This window comes from Saimiri boliviensis, chromosome 3 (genome assembly GCF_048565385.1).
Source record: "Saimiri boliviensis isolate mSaiBol1 chromosome 3, mSaiBol1.pri, whole genome shotgun sequence".
In the NCBI taxonomy this organism is placed as follows: domain Eukaryota; kingdom Metazoa; phylum Chordata; class Mammalia; order Primates; family Cebidae; genus Saimiri; species Saimiri boliviensis.
Genome location: NC_133451.1, coordinates 94,984,247 through 95,002,622, shown reverse-complemented (window position 1 = coordinate 95,002,622; position 18,376 = coordinate 94,984,247). Strand labels below are relative to the sequence as shown.

Below are 18,376 nucleotides of genomic sequence, written 5' to 3'. Positions count from 1 at the left end.
GTGGTCTTGGTTGAGGGCTCAGCCAACATAGCTTGTCAATGAGCTTGGCATGAGTGAGGAGCAGCAAGAGGCTCCTATGTGTCTGGAGCCTAGTGAGTTGGCGAGGAAGATAGGAGGAGATATATCCTGGCGGGAGATGGAGGCCAGGTGAGGAAGCCTTGTGGGAGGTGGTAAATTGATTGGGTTTTATTCTGAATATACTGTGAAATCACTGTAGCATTCTAGAGAGGATAGTGCTGTGATCTCATTCAAATCCATAAAAGGGCATTCCACCTGCTTGTAATCTGAAGAGCAGATTGTAATGGGGCAAAAGTAGAAGCAGGGTGATTGGTCAGGAAACTATTGCCAGGAACTGATGCTCAGGATAGTAAGGACTTGGACTAAGGTGGGGGAAGTAGAAGTGTGGAGAAACAGTCAGATTCAGGATGTTCTGGAGATCATGCTAAATGGTTTGCCCTGTATTGATTGTGGGGGAGGGAATGATGAGCCAAGGCTTGAGCCAGAGAAATGGGAGAAATTGTTATATCGTTTCCTAGGATGGAGAAGACTGGGAGGAGCCGTTTATCATAGAGGAAGGGAGTGGTGAGGATGAAGAGTATAATTTTTGATGTGGTTGCTTTGAGACATTGACATATGCCATTAGGCAGGGAGGTCTGATAGGCAAAGGCACACAGACATTTGGAGGGGAGATTGCTTTCAGAGGAGGTCAAGACTGAGGATTTGCCAGTCTAGTGATGATATTTAAAGATGCTGCGGCTGGGCATAGTGACTCATCCCTGTAATCCCAGCACTTTGGGAGGCCGAGATGGAGGATTGCTTGAGGCCAGGAGTTCAAGACCAGCCTGGAAAACATAGCAAGACCCCATCACATCAAAAATTAAAAAAAATTAGCTGGGCATGGTGGCATGTGCCTGTAGTCCTAGTTGGACTACAACGAGGATGAGGCAGGAAGATCACTTGAACCCAGCAGGTCAAGGCTGCAGTGAGCTATGATTATCCAACTATACTCCAGCCTGGGTGACAGAGGGAGACCTCATCTCAAAAAAAAAAAAAAAAATAAATAAAGATGCTGTTCTGAGTGTGCTCATCTGACATGAGTACAGATAGATAAAGCGAGTAAAGAGAGATGAGTAAAGAGAGATGAAAAGGGAAGACTTAACAAAGGAAGTGACTTTTCATTTCTGGATTCCTTTGTGTATATACACTTCAGTCTTTCTCTATATGAATAAAAGAAATAATTGCAAAAATGACAATGATGATAACCAATTCTTTTGTTGTATTTCCTATGTGACAGGCATTCTTTGAAGTACTCTACATATTAATATATTAATCTCATGCGACTATATGATGTAGGCACTGCCATTCCCATTTTGCAGCCAAGAAAACAAATGTACAGGGAGTTTAAAGTCATTTGCTCAAAGTTACACAACTTACATGTGGTAGAGCCAGATTTAACCCAGGTTGTCTTGGCTTCAAAACACATGTTCTCATTGATATTCTAAATTTATATATACAAAGCATAGAAATCAGCAAGTATAATTTATCAATATAATTTGTAACTTGTGAATAACAGTAATTTCAATTTTGAAATACTAGTAATTTTGAAATGCTAATTGTTCAAGCACATATTTTTGCTAGAGTGTATTTGTAGTTCTACAAGCCCATTTAACTTTAAATACAATTTGCACTTTACATTCAAAAGTAAATTCAGTCAGTGCTTTAGGATACTACCCTTGACTGTATTACAGAGTAAAAGCACAGACTCTAAAGTCAGTTTACCTGGGCTCAATTGCCAGCTCTGTAATTATCCAGATATGTTGAGAACATGACTTTAACCTTTTCTTGCTTCAGCTTCCTCATCTAAAATAGTACCTTTCTTATGGGCTTGCTGTAAAGATTAAATGACTTCGTATTTGTAAAACACTTTGAACATTATTTGGCATATAGGTGCTGTAGTAGGCCTGTTAGTTAGGTCTGTAAAATAATTACATTTAACATGTGCATAATTCTAGGTACAGGAAGTGAGGTTTCAGAAAAAGCAAATACTTTACTCTGTGCAGGTTAATTACTTATATTCAAAAGTAATTTTTTAAACCCCAGTTGCTCTGTGCAAGTTAATTACTCATATTCAAAAGTAATTTATACACCCCAGTTACCTAGGTTATTCTGTTTCAGGAGCCAGGAGATGAGGACTGCTAAGTCAGAAGCAGGAAGTAGGGACAATACTACCAAGTCATAAAATGGAAAAGTCAACAATTTTAAGTTACGAGATCAGAAAGGCACCAAATATTCAGACAGATAACTCAATAAAAAGATAAATGCCTCTTAGGGTGCATATTGTCTTAGGAATTGAAATGAGGCTGGAGTGGAGTGGGCTAGGGTAGGAGAAGATATGGAAATGTTTCTGGGGGAATTAGGGAAACGAGTAGAGTACTTGTTACTACTCACCCATCTAAGATGTTTAACTTGGCAATCTATTGCTTTTTTGATGTGATGTCTTGATTGTTTTATTTTAGTGCAGGCATATGATTATTTAATATCTCTTTGGGTCAGTTACTTCATCTCTAAGTGGATTTCATACTGGTACCTTTATAGAATTGTGGGAAGTGTCAAATGAGTTAATATACGTAAGTGCCTCAAACAATGACTGGCACAGAGGAAGATGACTGTCTTTGTTCTTATACACGTGTTCATAGGTTCACCACATTCTCTGGCCCCTGTGTAATCCTGTTGTTTTCTCACTAAGAGACGCTTTTTAAAATAATTAAATGTACTGGATTTTTCATATAACCTTTCGCTTAATGAAGAGTCAAGTCTTAGCTCGTCTGAAGAAATAAAAAATCAAAGTAAAAGCAATCTTAAAGGGTCACAATATAAGAATTTGATGAGTGCGTTTATGTTGACCTTTCAGTGGGCAGATAAAATAATATCATTTCTCAGAGAGTTTTATTTTTGAAATTTATTTCCTGTGCTTTATAAAATGATATTGATCAGTACAGTAAACTGATAAGTTAAATTCCTTAGGAGAGAAATTAATTGCATTTTAGTACTAATTTAATGGTTGAAATTGCCTCACTTTTTGATGAAGTTACAAAATAGTCTTTAATTCAAATAGCAGATAAAATAAAGACTATTACTTGAAGCATCCTTGAAGATCTTATTGTCCAACTGTGTAGTACAACAAGTGATGTAAGTCTAAACTCCACAGAGGTTAATTGGCTTCTTGTAGGTGTGGTACCTAAGGTGAGATGAGAGCTCCTGATTCTTAGTTTATTATTCTTGTTACTGAATAACAGTGAATTAAATGAATTAACATTTATATCATGGTCTACTTACTAATTTTTTTAGACATAATAATACTAATCAACATTTAGTTAAGGGTTACTGCATTCCAGGGACAGCATTAATTGGTTTTATTTTATTCTTATAAAACCTCTATGAAATAGGAGCTGTTTTAAATTTAATTTTATTTATTTTTTATTTTTTTGAAATGGAGTCTCACTTTGTTTCCAGGCTAGAGTGCAGTGGTGTGATCTCAGTTCACTGCAACCTCTGCCTCCCAGGTTCAAGCAGATCGCCTGCCTCAGCCTCCCAAGTAGCTGGGACTAAAAGTGTGTGCCACAACGCCCAGCTAATTTTTTGTATTTTTAGTAGAGATGAGGTTTCACCATGTTGGCCAGGCTGGTCTGAAATTCCTGACCTTGTGATCCACCCACCCTGGCCTCCCAAAGTGCTGGGATTACAGGCGTGAGCCACCCCACCTGGCCAGAGCTATTTTAATCTGCATTTTACATATGAGAAAATGGAAACACAGAGAAGTCAAGAAACCAGCCTATGATGCCAATGAGGGGAAGAGCTGGGATTTGAACACAAATCCTCTGGCTCCAGAGTTCACATTGTTAAACACCATTCTATACAGTTTCTCAGAATGTGGCCAGGCAGATATGGAAGCCTGGGCTGTACATAGATCTACAAAATGAGAATCATAATAGTAGAACTATATTTCCTCACAAGTAAAATGGGAATAATAATAGTATCTATCCCATAGGGTTATTGTGAGAATAAATGAGTTAAAATAGGTAAAATTCTTATATTAACACATAGTAGGAATTCAATACATTTAAACTATCAAAACTATACTTCCTTAAAATCTATTAAAGTCTTTCAGGGTTCACTTATGAGGAGACTGGTCTCTCTCTGAAACATATAATTTGAGAAAGTCCCATGTGTATATAGAGAGGTCCAAGGAATAGATTTATACCAATTTATTCTTTGGTGCTTCAGTTGAGTGGAAAGTGCTTCAGCTGAGTGGAAACTCCAGACATTTTTTTCTGAATAATGTTTTAACAATACAAGAAGGGGAAGCTATGCTGTGTGCCTAGAATGTGATGAATTACACTCTCACCATCCCCCAAGTTGTGCTAATAAATGTGCAAGGGCAAAGAAAGAAAGTTGGATAAGTGGATGGATTGGTATTTCTTTTGACAGAGTTCTGGGCTGCACCTTGAAATAGAGAATTTATTCATTCAGTAAGGAATGTATATTTTTTCCTGGACAATTTTCTAGGCACTAAGGATGAATAAAACATAGCCCTTCTCATTGAGAATCTCACAGTTTATATGATGTAGACAAATATATCAATGATAAAATTACTGTAGCACACAAGAAGTGGTAAGTGAACCAATTAGTTTCAAACACAGAGTGATGGGAATCCTGACCAGCCCTGGAGTACTGCCTGGAGCTTCATAGAGAAGATCTTTGAGTTAGTTGGCTTTGAAAGCCATGTCTGAATTTCTTAAGGAAGACAGGAAGGTGTTTTCATTCAGAGAACCACAGTGTAAAGGTAAAGCTTTGTTGGGAAAACATGGTGTTTGGGTGAAGGCCATGTTGAGAAGGGGGTAAATAACCCTTGAGAGGTTGTAGGAGGGGCATTAATAAGGAGTTGTTTCACATGGGGATGTGAGATGATCACTTTCGTGATTTAGTGTAAATCTGGAGGCCATGTCAACTAGTAGAAAGGACACCAGATCGCTAACTGTCAACTTATATAAGAGGATCTGACTTCAAGGTATTGGTAAGGAGGATGGTGAAGCTGGAGGTGGAGATACCTGAAATAGAATTGGTAGGGTCTGATCACCAATTGTTTGTGGAATTAATTAGTGGAAAGTGAGAAACTGAAAGTGATCCTACTGTTCCTGTTACTTATGTAGGTAGTGAGCAAGGATAATGGAGCAGGTGTGTGTAAGGAAGCTGATGAGTTTAACTTGTGCATGTGGCTTTGCTTCTATTTGGAACTTAACAATTCCTTTGCCTTTTAATTTTAGTTTTCAACATGTATATATCTTGTCTGCCCAATGAGATTATAAATATTTGTTGAATGAATGAATGCATGTAGGCTAGTGATTAAAGTATGTTTGTTTAAGGGAAATTCCATGTGGCTATACCATGAAAAAAGGTGTGGAATTGAGAACTGTCTCCAAGTGGAATGCCTACAGGGACTAGTAGTATTGTTTTAGGTGGTAAGGTAATAAATGAGAATAAAGTGGGCTGTTAGATGAAGTTGTAGGGCATGGGTCGGGACCTGAAACTGAAAAGAAAATTTCTAGAGAAGATGCAGTCATCATGGTCAGTGCTGTAGTGATTCTTGGGGTTACATAGTATCATTTACAATCTGACCTTTTCATTTGATGCTTAGCATAGGCGACTTTGTATCACTCTGTGTGTGTGTTTGCAGGTGTGTATGTGTGTGTGTTGGCAGGAACGGTGGTTTGGTCCACATCATCTAGGCCAAATGAACATTTACTAACTTTGATTTGTACATATAAATTCTAGGCTAACAGTAATTATAGCTAACAGTCTTATGTTAATAAACTATGTCTAATTCAGGGTAATATTTTTAATTTTGTTGAGTCCTTAGGACTTTTAAAAAATGAGATTACCTCTACAGGAATAATAAAGGATATTGCAAAAAAAAAAAAAAAATGTGGGCTTGGGAGCCAGACTGTCCAGGTTCAAAATCCAGCTTTCTCTCCATGTGACTCGGGCAGCTTACTTGAACTCCATATGCTTTGGTTTCCCCAGCTGTATGATGGTCATAGCAATATTTCTCTTACATGGTTTTGTGAGGATCAAACGGGTTGACACATGTTGATCACTTAGCACAGAGCCTGGCACATGGCAAATGCTCCTTGAGCTATAGGTGTTACTATGTACTCCACTGACAGTGCCATGGAGAAAAGTGGCCCCCCATTTCAACATGCTTTGTGGGTATTTTAAAGCAGTGGTTATGCAGAGGCAGCTTTCTCTTCTGTCACATTGTACTTTGTGTACAGTGTGTGGGGCCAGAGGCAAAGCCTCATGTTGCACAGCCCTGGGGCCAGGTTGTATCTCAGCCTGCACCCACGTGTAGGTGATGGTCTTAGATATGTTTTATTTGTGTTCCCATTTTGTACTTAAACCAGCCCCTCTAGGATAGAGAGAGGGAAATTGAGGCCCAAACGCAATAGGTCACAGAGACCATTAGATGTAGAGCTTAGGATAGTATTCATTCATTTCATTCTAAGCAACACTTAGTTTGTACCTATTGGGTGCTAGGCCCTGGGTCTCGAGAGATGAAAGATGCACAACCTTCTGTCACCAGCATCTTTTCTGTAGAGAACATTTTTGCCTAATCTGTGTCTGGCGGGGTGAGTTATGTAATACAGCCACTCCCTCCTGCCCTTGTGTGCTCACTTCCTGAGTACTTATTGCATTAGGCTGACTTTAGTTCTCAGGAGGCCCCAGCTGGGGAGCCGAAGTGCTGCCCGTGCCACCTTCTCCAAGGAGGTGCTGTCCTCAGGAGTCTGCAGGCAAACGATTTTGATAAATTCAGTGTTAGCAGCTATGGTCGCCTTGAAGCTAACCCCTTCTGACCCATCTCCATCCTTGCCCTCCATCTGTCATCTCATACCTTTGCCCTGAAGCTCACACTGCCTCTGCTTTTTCCAAAATGGTGTTTTAATGTATTCCTTGAGCCATAGATGAAACTAGGTGGGTTGGAGCCTATGGACCTTAGATTGTCACTGTTCTAGCTGTTCTCCAAGTTCCCTGCAAACTGTAAAACTCATTAATCCCATAATGATGATTTAGAGCTGATTAAAACATAAACTGTATTACTATTAATGCTTACTATGCCATATGTTTATTCTCAGTTTTCTATATACTTTTCATTGAGTAGATTTTGTTCTTTTAAAGAAGGTAAGTGTTTTAAACTTTTAAAGACACTTTTAAGCTTAATGTACAGGAAAACTTCATTTGCTTCCTTGCTCTGATGCATTTCTGTTCTCTTTTTCCTCTGACCCACAGTTTGGGGATATGGATTCCTGTCAGTGACAATTATTAATCTGGCATCTCTCCTCGGATTGATTTTGACTCCACTGTTAAAGAAATCTTATTTCCCAAAGATCTTGACCTTTTTTGTGGGGCTGGCTATTGGGACTCTTTTTTCAAATGCAATTTTCCAACTTATTCCAGAGGTAAGGATTTTGGCTATTTGATTCTGTGAATAATTGTTTCTTTTGAACATTTTAGCACTTTGTATGTTTTTAGCCTCCATAATTCTTACAGCGTTTTATGCTCTGGTTTATAGTGTCTTGGATAAAAGAAAGCTGAATCACAGCAATTGTAAGGGCTTGTCCCAAGCTGCAATGGATATCAGTGTCAGAAACCAAATTAATATTCTAGAAGGCCAGCCACTAGGACGTGCTCAGACAGCTCTGGGACACCTCAGAAGGCCTTAAAACTTTATTCTGCGTTGCACTTGGCAAATTTAATTTTTCCACACATGGTTTCATTATTTATTTATTTTTCTAAAGAGTGTGCAATGTCAAATGTACTGCAAATGTCAAATGTAAATTTATAATTTAAGATATACCACTAAATTCCCTGATATATTTACTACAGCTATAAATGACTAGAGAATAAATGAGAGCATGGCTGACAAAGCTTTTTATTTTTTTCAACTGTGGAAAAATATCAATTGAGGACAAATAAACAGCAACTTATTTTTTGCTTTGATAAAATGTGTTATTGATCTGATCTTGACTAAAGTGTACACTATTCAATTAATCAACAAATAGTATGTATGCTTTATTTCAAATCTGTGTTGCGCTCATATAAGGAAGGGAAATGGAGGAAAGCAAATAAATTAAAGGAAAAGAGAGGCAATGTTGAAGAGGAAGGAAGAGAGAAAGAGACTTTCATAAAAGGGACCTACAAAGGGAAACTAGGGAAATATATGCATACATGGACTATATCTGCCACTCACAGTGCACACACAAAGAGGGAGAGAAAAACTCCATACAGAGAGAAAATATTAATAGTATTTCAGGGGGTACCACCCTCATCATAATTTTTAGAAAATTATAACTAAAGTTTCCTTTAGTTTTCAAGCTATATTTGAAAGTGGGGATATAGCTTTTTAGAGTTACAGATTTATTATCATGATTTGATCTAGGACCTAAGATAATATCTCTTTCAAAACCTCAGTTATAGAGATGAAAAATATTAAAATCCAGGGAGACTAAATAATTTGATTATAGCCTTATAATCAGCTAGCAACAAGGGTATGATGATAATACAGATTTTCTGATTCAAAAGAGTATTATACACATAATATATTTAATATGATATATGTATATGTATTATCTCTTCTGCTTTATGCATCAAATTAAATTAAACTAATACTGTATATGGACTAGAGACTACATTTTGATGTTAAGGTTTTCTATTTTATTGAAATGTCACAATATAAAGAATCTGTCTTTGTAATAATATCTCAAATTTCCATAGAGAGTTTTTGTGGCAAAATGGTTTTCCTTTTCTTATTTCATTTTATTTTCATAACCTCAATATTAGGTAAATGGAACAGGTTTTTTTTTTTTTTTTTTTCTTTCCATTTTTGCATTGTATAAACAGACACAAAGAAGTCACTCAAATGAAGATGCGGCCATGAAGTCTCCCCAGAGGCAAACATAGGACAAGAACTCAGACATCCTCTATTCTGTTTCAGAGGGGAGATTTTCAATGTGTGGAATGGTATAAAGTTGTGGCTTTTCACACATTACTCTCTCCTCTGATTCTATTTATTTGAAGTTTATTTGTATTGTCTGTTAGGAACACTTTCACTCTTTATAACTTCAAACTGTAACTCCAGCTCTTTGTCCTTTAAACAAAGGATTATTATTCCATTCTTATTGCTGTGGGGTGTGTGTGTGTGTGTGTGTGTGTGTGTGAGAGAGAGATTGAGAGAGAGAGAGAGAGAGAGAGAGAGAGAGAGATTGATTGGAGGCAATTTTAAATCTTTTTGCTTTTATTCTTGGGCCTAGCCCTTGATTTATTTATCTTTTTAGGATTTATCGTATTTCTGTAGGTATAAGAGGATTCTCTTGGGAAAACAGTAATCTAAATGGCCTGCCATATTTGTTTTAAAAGTTTGACTCTGGATATCATGGACAAATATATTACTTTTAGAGAAAGTTGGTAGGCAGTATCTCATTTATCTTAATTATCTAGACCTAATATTATCTTCTAAAGAAGGGAATTAGTGCTGCTGCTTTACTGCTTAAAGTTTGCTCCTTCAAGGCAAATATTGCCATAGGTGTTATAGCTGGCAAACTGTAAGATCCTCTGTTGGCTTTAATGAGACTTCTGGTTGTAAGATTTTTGTGTTATCTCATACAGTTTTGTTGTTCAAATTTCAAAGTTTTTGTTTTGTGATTTTTGGCAGGTAGGGTTCCAATATTACTTGGACGTGAAAAGAGACTTAGAACCTTGGTGAAAACTGTATACTGGTATTATTTTCCAAAAATCAAGTTAAATTTCTTGGTTTTACCTGATTGCCCTTTTTTCTCCCTTAGGCATTTGGATTTAATCCCAAAGTCGACAATTATGTTGAGAAGGCAGTTGCTGTGTTTGGTGGATTTTACCTACTTTTCTTTTTTGAAAGAGTGCTTAAGATGTTATTAAAGACATATGGTCAGGTAAATGGACTTTATTTAAAACATCTGATATTTTTCCACCTAAAGCTACTTTATGTAGGTAAATAAAGACAGGAATTTTATTCTTGGAATTATGAGAACGGTCCAGTTATTAGGCTTGTGACTTTGAGAAGAATGAAAAGAGTCGTTATATTGACAAGTATCAGATAAATGCCTGATTTGTATTGTAAGATTTCTAGCAAGTACCAGCAATTTAATATTGAACAGATGTGCATAGTTCATATTCTGTTCATATTCATCAAAATAAGAATATATATGTGTTCTAACATGAACAGACAATTAACAACAGAATCTAATATATGAAAATACATTTAAAAAAGAAATTTTATACATCTGAAATATTTCTTTACATATAGAATAGACATACAATTTTTCTCTTATGAATAAAAAGCAGTAAACTCTATTTTCCTGTCTGTATGAATCATCTTTTTTCTTCTTATAATTTCTTTGGTTTTTATTCCCATATAGAATGGTCATACCCACTTTGGGAATGATAGCTTTGGTCCTCAAGAAAAAACACATCAGCCTAAAGCATTACCTGCCATCAACGGTGTAACGTGCTATGCAAATCCTGCTGTCACAGAAGCTAATGGACATATCCATTTTGATAATGTCAGTGTGGTATCTCTACAGGTATATGTTGAATCAATTTTTCCTTTATTATACAGAATTCTTTATACTGTGTAAACATGACTGTGTATACGGGTAAGTCAGTATTTTGTACATTTATATATGTAAGACTTATTCCTAAATATGTGGGGTAACTAGAATGTAAGTCTGCATTGTTTTTCCACCTTCCCTCTCTATGTTTACTCTAAACAAGTGACTTAAGAAGGAAATTGTGGATGACTTGTTTGGGCTTCATTATTCTCTAAGATTATTTACTATATGAGAGTCTCTCAATTGCATTTATATAATATTGCATAGCAAAATTAATTCAGAGCATTTATTTTACAGTTCTTTCAAGATCCAAAATCAAATAATCCTTTGATTTTGAAACTGCAAGAAGAAAGAAGATTTAGAAACTATTAAAATTGCTTTTATTAATTGTCTGACTTAGAATTTACATTTATGTTCACATCTGCTAAATAATATTAATAGGCACAATTTCTTGAGCAAGTAACACATGCCAGATAATATGCTTAGCTCCTAATTATTTGATCTCATTTACTTTCTGTAACAACTACTCATGTAGGGATTATTTCTTATGTATTAGAACTATATTGGTTTCAAGTGATAGAAATCAAACCAAATTATATATACGCAAAGAAGAACTTACTGGAAAGATACTAGATGACGAATGGAACAGCCAACCTACAGGAAGAACACGAACCTAGAACCATGAGAACCACTAGGACCCTCCCTCCTTCTCTTTCCTGCCTCTTAGTATCATTCTTTTCTTTCACTGTAGGCTCTCTTTTCCATAAGTGGGATACATAGCCACTAGCAATTCCTGAGATTTCTCTTATTATTTCAGCTACTAGGAGGAAATTGACCTGACTCATTCCGTCCTAAGTCCAAAATCCCTGGCAAGTATCTTCCTGGTCCAGTTTGAATTAGATGATCACTTCTAGACGAATTTAAGTGCTGCGACAGTTGGGCTCCTTGTATGGTATCAAGAGAATGCGGATGGAGTAGAGGAGTGGATATCAAAAAGGGATGCTGAGAAGATAGTAACACTGATGTCCACAGCAGTTCTCATTTGACAGATGATGAAAGTGGAACTTTAGATGTTAAATAACCCCTCCAGGTTTACTCAGCTAGTGAATGGCAGATCCACAAGCTGTATAGTTAAACATGATATAAAAGTGAACAGTTAAAAACAAAACGAAAAGGAAAGTCAGCTAAGGGGAAAAAAAGCAAAAAAAAAAAAAAAAAAAAAAAGAGCAATCTGGAATAGATTATTGTGGCAAATGACCTGAGTTTCCTTCTGGAAAGAAAACATGATTGGTCATATGCTTCTCTCTACCTGATTAAGGAAAATCTCAAGGGTATTTTAAGAGGCAGTTCTGTGTTAGCACTAAGCTAAGAGGAAATTATTTTTTGCTACGTCATGAATGATGCCTTCATCCAAGAGTTTGCAAAGAAACTGGAAATGTTCAAATATGTAATTTCTTATAATAATAATTACAGCTAACATTTATTAAATGCTCAAGGACTACGCCTAGAATGTTAGATGAATTACTTCATTTGATCTTCCTAATAACCTAGCGGGCAAGTGCTATTATAATTAGGAGAGTCTGGCTTAGAGAGGTTAAATAGCAAACCCAAGCATGCACAGTTCCTAATGGCAAAGCTTGGATTAGTACCAAGGCTGCCTTATACCGAAGCCTGTGTTCTTATATACTTTGCTGGACTGCCTGCCTTATGTTACTACTCTACTATAAGCAAGATGACAATATCAACTCTTAAGTATTTATTTGCATAGTGGGGAAAGATAATTTGGCCCAAGGATATTGCTTTCTGAGGATATATAATTTAGCAAGGCACAGCAGAGAGAGCCTAAAGAATGGTAGTTAAAACTCTTCCTTTTACCATGTATCTAAATTCTAGTTGCCTTATGCAAGCATACTGAATTATAGTGAGATGGTGGTTGCTCTTACAAGTCATTCAAGAGGTGCCAGTCACTATATTACTAATTTAAGCACTGATTAATAATTCTTTAGATACCAGGTGGCAGAGGGATGATCTGCCATGAAATTTGGAGCCTAACTTGAATTCTTGCTCTGATGGAAGATTTTCCTGTATCTTTCCAGAGTTAACAAGATAACTTTTGGCAGGGCTACACTTCTACAGAGAAGGAGCTTTGAATCTGATCCAACCTTAAGCAGGTTCTCCCTTGGGATCCCCAAATCCTGTAACACAAAGCACGGAAGAGATACAGTTTGGGATTTAAAATATTTAAAGGGCTGATAACTTCTTTGACCATACTAGAAACTCAGTGTGACCTCTCCTGTTTTCAGTAAAGTTCCTTCTGATGAACCCACTAGGATAAACTAGCTGCTAAATGTGCCTTGAGTATCAGAATATGAGCTGATAGGAATATTTATATTTAGACAGGAGGATGGCTGTCAAAGACTTTAGCTTTTATAAGTGGCTAAATTCTTTTTTAGAACATTAATTAACAAAGACGTTTAACTTCTCAAAAGTTATATTTTAGTTAAAGCTTTAAGGCTCCTGATTTAGGATGAGCTATGGCCAGAAGACATGTTTGCAGCAAATCTAAGCACCATGACAAAGATGAGGCCCTTGACATGATCCTGTTTTACGTAATTTAGAAATATAATCAGAAGGCGATTTTTACTCCACTTATGACAGTGGTGCTTTCATTTTTTTTTTTTTTGAGACAGAGTCTTGCTCTGTCACCCAGGCTGGAGTGCAGTGGCATGAACTCGGCTTACTTCAACCGCTGCCTCTGGGGTTCAAGCGATTCTCCTGCCTCAGCCTCCCAAGTAGCTGAGACTACAGGTGTGCGCCAACACGCTCAGCTAATTTTTGTATTTTTAGTAGAGACAGGGTTTTACCATGTTGGCCAGGAAAGTCTTGATCTCTTGACCTCGTGATCTGCCTGCCTCAGCCTCCCACAGTGCTGGGATTACAGGCATAAGCCACTGCTCCCAGCCTCATTCATTTACTCAATAAACATTTACTGAGTTCCTGTTCATCATCCTAAGCACTGGAAATTCAGAAGCAAGTTCTCGAAGAGTTTACAATTTATTCAGTGGAAACCGACAATATAGAAACAAGAAAAACAAAAAATATCATATAGTAATAACTACTTTGATGCAACCAAATTGTGGTGATGTGAGAGTGATGTGTGGGGGCTTCTTTTGACTGACTGATCAGAAAAGGTGTCTCAAGATGTCAGCAGAGAATTGTATAATGAGAAACAACCAGTCATGCAAGTATCAGGGAAGAAAATGTGCTGGAGATTTTGAGAATAATCAAACAGGTCACACACAAGAAACTTGGAAGCTAAATGTAGTGTGGACTTACCCACATCAACACTGGAGAGGCTCTCCAGTGTTGATGAATGAAAACAACCATGGAATTGTAAACCTAAGTAAACTACTGATCCAGAGAGAGGGAAAAATGGAGCTAAGATTCTGGAAATACACTTCCAGGAATAAAAAGGCAGCTGAAGGAAGAAGAGAAGGTGCATGCCATGGTGACAGTCATGTACCAGGCCTCGAGGTAATAGTTTTTGTGCTAATTTTTTATGGGGACTATTTTCTTATCATCCTGGTTGAAGGTATAGTCTCAAATAAACAGACATTTAAACAAATTGAGCAACAGACTGCTATTTTCAGTTTTGTTTACATTGCACAAAAAAATCAAAAGAAATGAAATTTAAGAAATAAGTAGGTCTGGTTATTGTTTTAAGAGAGTAGGTATTACAATGTAAGTGATAGTGATTTAAATAATAAAATTAAAATACTTTATGATATTTTATATTATAAAAATAATTTAACTGAGGTGACCCCATTAAAAGGATTGAGTATGATAATATAATTCAGGGTTCAATTTGAGTTACAATTATGGATTTAAGAATTTTATTGACAATCTCAGTTGTTACTTCTTCAACAGAGTAAAGATTTTCCAAATTGAAAATAATGAGAAACTATCTAAAAGTTATAGTGAGTTAAGAAAGGTAGTCTAATCTGGATTACTATCAATAGAATTCAAATCATGTGAAAATCTAGATTATAAAAACATAATTTTTGATCTTGCTGAAATACAGAAGGAACAAAGGAATGCTATAGAATACTTAAACTGTATGACTAAGGACTGTCTTTATTATTCATCCAAGCAGTTCTGGCTCATCACAAAATACTCAGCTAAGCAATAATATTTAAATTTAGAAGTCTCTGGTGTTTTATCTGTGTTTAGTCATATAAAAATCATAGCTTTACACATCTGTTTTTATTTTGTTTTCATAGAAGCATATTTATCACAGCAAAATAATAGAAGATATTTTGTTTTACAGTTAACTTGATGATAACTTTTAAATATTTAGACAAAATGATTTGAGAGTTTCCTAATACCTTTTCCCCAGGCCCAATGAATGAGACACAGCAGTCCATGTGGCATGTGTGTGTGCACATGCATGCTTTTTGGGGAAAAGTGAGAGTCATAGAGGGGTAACAAGGAAGACGTAGGAAAAAGGAGGGGCTGCACAAGATGCTACTTCCCCAGTTATTCAGTTATTGTTGCTAGGCAATGTGCCACCTGTCACCTTGTGACATGGTTTGTTTTTTTCTCTTTGACTTTCCTGTGTAGTCGAGTGGTGGAGTCTTTTCAGTATCTACGCAGCCGGGTGGGGCCCCTCTGCCAAGACACAAGCCTTGGCGTTGGATGTTGATTGATGAGGAATGTTTGGTATTTTGGGGAGGGTGTTATTTCTTCAAGGCCACTAGGGGGCCCCTGGAGCTCGTTCCTCCAGCAGTCTGTCATCAGTCTCTCATTTCGTGACGTTTCCTGTGCTTTCGTTTAAGAATAGATACTATTAAATATAAAGTGATTTTTAGAAGTTGACTATTGTGAATTTTATGTGTAAAGTTGAGGTGTAATGAAATAGAATTTAGCTGTAAAGTGTGGTGATGTTAGGGAGATTTCCTTTGTGGATGACTGATACGAAGTGACACTCTAATAGAATGATAACATTTTTGAGGTGGTTGGGGCTCCACGAGAGTTTAAATACACATAATTCACTCAACAAGTATTTTTCCAGTACTTGACATATACTTGGTACTATTCTAAGTACTGGCACAAAAGGGACAGTGGAGAGGAGTGAGGACCCAGAGCAGTTTTCAAGAAGCAACAGATGAGGTGAGACAGCACAGTTCACGGATTCCAAACTTTCCACCCTTCCATAGCATAACTGAAATATTACACGTTTTTCTATTACACAGAAAAAATGAAGCATTCTCTTTTTTTAAAGTATGAAATACAAAAAAAAAAAACAAAAACAAAACAAACAAACAAACAAACAAACAAACAAAAAAAACCTGTCTGGAAGCTCTGTGTATACACATATGTATGGAGCTTGTCCACAGTCTTTTGGGTGGTGGGTTTTTCTCATTCTTGCCTGGCAATGGGAAGAAGGGTAGAGTATGCTACTGGCTGTCACTTGGAAAGTGAAGTGGGAGGAGGCGGGGACTGGGGCACTAACAATATTTGATGTTACACCCCTTTCTTTAGTACTGTACTTCACGACAGCCTTTAGTTTGCTTTGTGTCCTCGAATCAAGGGTCTGTCTGGTTCCCTTTCCCCAGGGGTAGATCTCCAGTCATCATTTGGGGTGGCTGCCTTGCCACATTGGCTTGGGAGGAAGGACAAGATTCTACTTGTTCTCTAAATAAACTTGCAGCCACTTCTCTTAGTTTTAGTTCCACTCGTTCTCTGCCTTCAGAAGTACTTGGTGCCTCTAATCCCTGAACTTTTCTGGGTCCTTTGCTTCTTGTTGACTTTCTTCCTCTGTGAAGTCAGTTAGAACTTGTCTTCCTCTTTCCATCTTCCAAAATACAAATCTAAGTGCTGTCCTATTGTCTCTCATTCTTCCTGTCCTTGCAGCTTTATGTCTTCTTTATTCCTTTATCAGGAAATAGTTCAGGAGAGCATTTCAGGAGGGACTAGAGTTAAATATGTATATCTGGTCCACCATATTTCACTAAAAGCCCATTTACTATTTTAAATCATATAGTTCTTGAACATCACAAGATTTCAAAACAGGAATTTGTTAATTTCCTCTATAATGACAATTAATTAAAATAAAAAACTATGCAAATAATAAAACAACTTAAGTAATGATTCCCATTGATCTTGCTTCACTGATACTTATATAAAAACTGTAACTAGAGGCAATCATGAGGAGAATTCTGGGTTGTCTTTGCTGTTAGTGGAATTTCCCTCTTACTGGGTCTATCTCAGGGCATCCCTGCTCTGGACAGGTCATTTTATCTGGCTTTACTCTATGTGTTGCTAAGGTCATGAAAATTGGTATCTGATTCCACCCTGAATTTAGCCTGTGGTTTCATTGATATAGAAATATACTTTTATTCATGAAAAACTTTTAAAAAGTTTTATTTTTTTACTCTTCAAAATTCTCATTTCTCATTCTTCTTACTTTAACAAGAAGACTGAGATGATTATTTGGAATCTGTGAACTTCACTGTCTTACCGCGTCTATTACTTCTTAAAAACTGCTTTGGGTCCTCATCTCCTCTCCACTCTCTCCTTTGTGCCAGAACTGATGTCTTTCTTCTTTTTAAGGCCAGTTCCTCTAAATAGTCTTATCTTTCCCATGGCCTCTTCCAGTTTTGTTTTGTTTTGTTGTTTTATTTAGAGACAGGGTCTCACTCTGTCACTCAGGCACCTGGGCATGCAGAGCCTAATCATAGCTCACTGTAGTCTCAAACTTCTTAGCCTCAAGGCTTCCTCCCACCTCAGCCTCCCAAGTAGCTGAGACTACAGGCGCATGCCACCATGCCTGGTCAATTAAAAATAAAATTGGTAGAAAGGAGGTCTTGCTACGTTGCCCAGGCTGATCTTGAACTCCTGGTCTCAAGTGATCCTCCCGCTTCAGCCTCCCAAAGTATTGGGAGTACAGGTGTGAGCCACCACACTGGCCTGTTTTCATGAATCTCTCCTTTTCCCATGTCTACAAACATGCTCCATCTTTTCTACCTCAAGGTATTCTTTTTTTTTCTCACTCTGCTGCTCCCCAAGTTTCCCCAAACCTTCTTCCCCACAACTGTCCAGCTTTTCTAAAGACTGGCTAATTCTGAATAAGACTATATATGTTAGATATGTTCTTGAGTGCTTTATATATATTAACTCATTTAATGCTCATATTAACAACCCTATGAGGCAAGTACAATTATTGTGTCCATCTTACAGATTTGGAAACTGATGAACAGAGAAGTGAAGGAACTTACCCATGGTCAGCCAGGTACCACGTTAGGACTGAAGTGCAGGAGTCCCATTTCCTGGTGTGTGGTTAACTGTTCACTTACACTGTGCTGCCTCTTGTTTCCATTTGTTAACCAGCCTGTATGTGCGCCTCCTCTTCCTCACCATCTCCTCACATGCTTCATCATGTACAATTTCTAAACTTATTACTTCTTCTTTGAGGTTTCTTTGCAGAATCAGGTAAGTGTTTTTTTCTAGGCAGCATGCAATGTTCCTCTTTTTAAAATTAGAGGAGACAGGGTCACTGTAACCTCAGACTCCTGGGCTCAGTGCTCCTACTTAGCCTACAGAGTAACTAGAACTACAGGTGTGGGCCACCAGTTATGTTCCTAATCCTCATTCACTCTTTCTTCTTGAGACATTCCTAT

At 37.2% G+C, this 18,376-nt stretch overlaps 1 protein-coding gene across 1 annotated transcript in view; it reads left to right on the top strand.

Moving 5' to 3' along the window:
* The window catches only part of SLC39A8 (solute carrier family 39 member 8), a 78,195-nt gene that overhangs the window by 30,606 nt on the left and 29,213 nt on the right, over positions 1–18,376 (top strand). Inside the window, exons 3-5 of the mRNA XM_039468375.2 lie at positions 7,345–7,514; positions 9,897–10,019; positions 10,506–10,670. Coding sequence (XP_039324309.1) covers positions 7,345–7,514; positions 9,897–10,019; positions 10,506–10,670 — 458 coding nt within the window. The remainder of the gene's footprint in view (positions 1–7,344; positions 7,515–9,896; positions 10,020–10,505; positions 10,671–18,376) is intronic.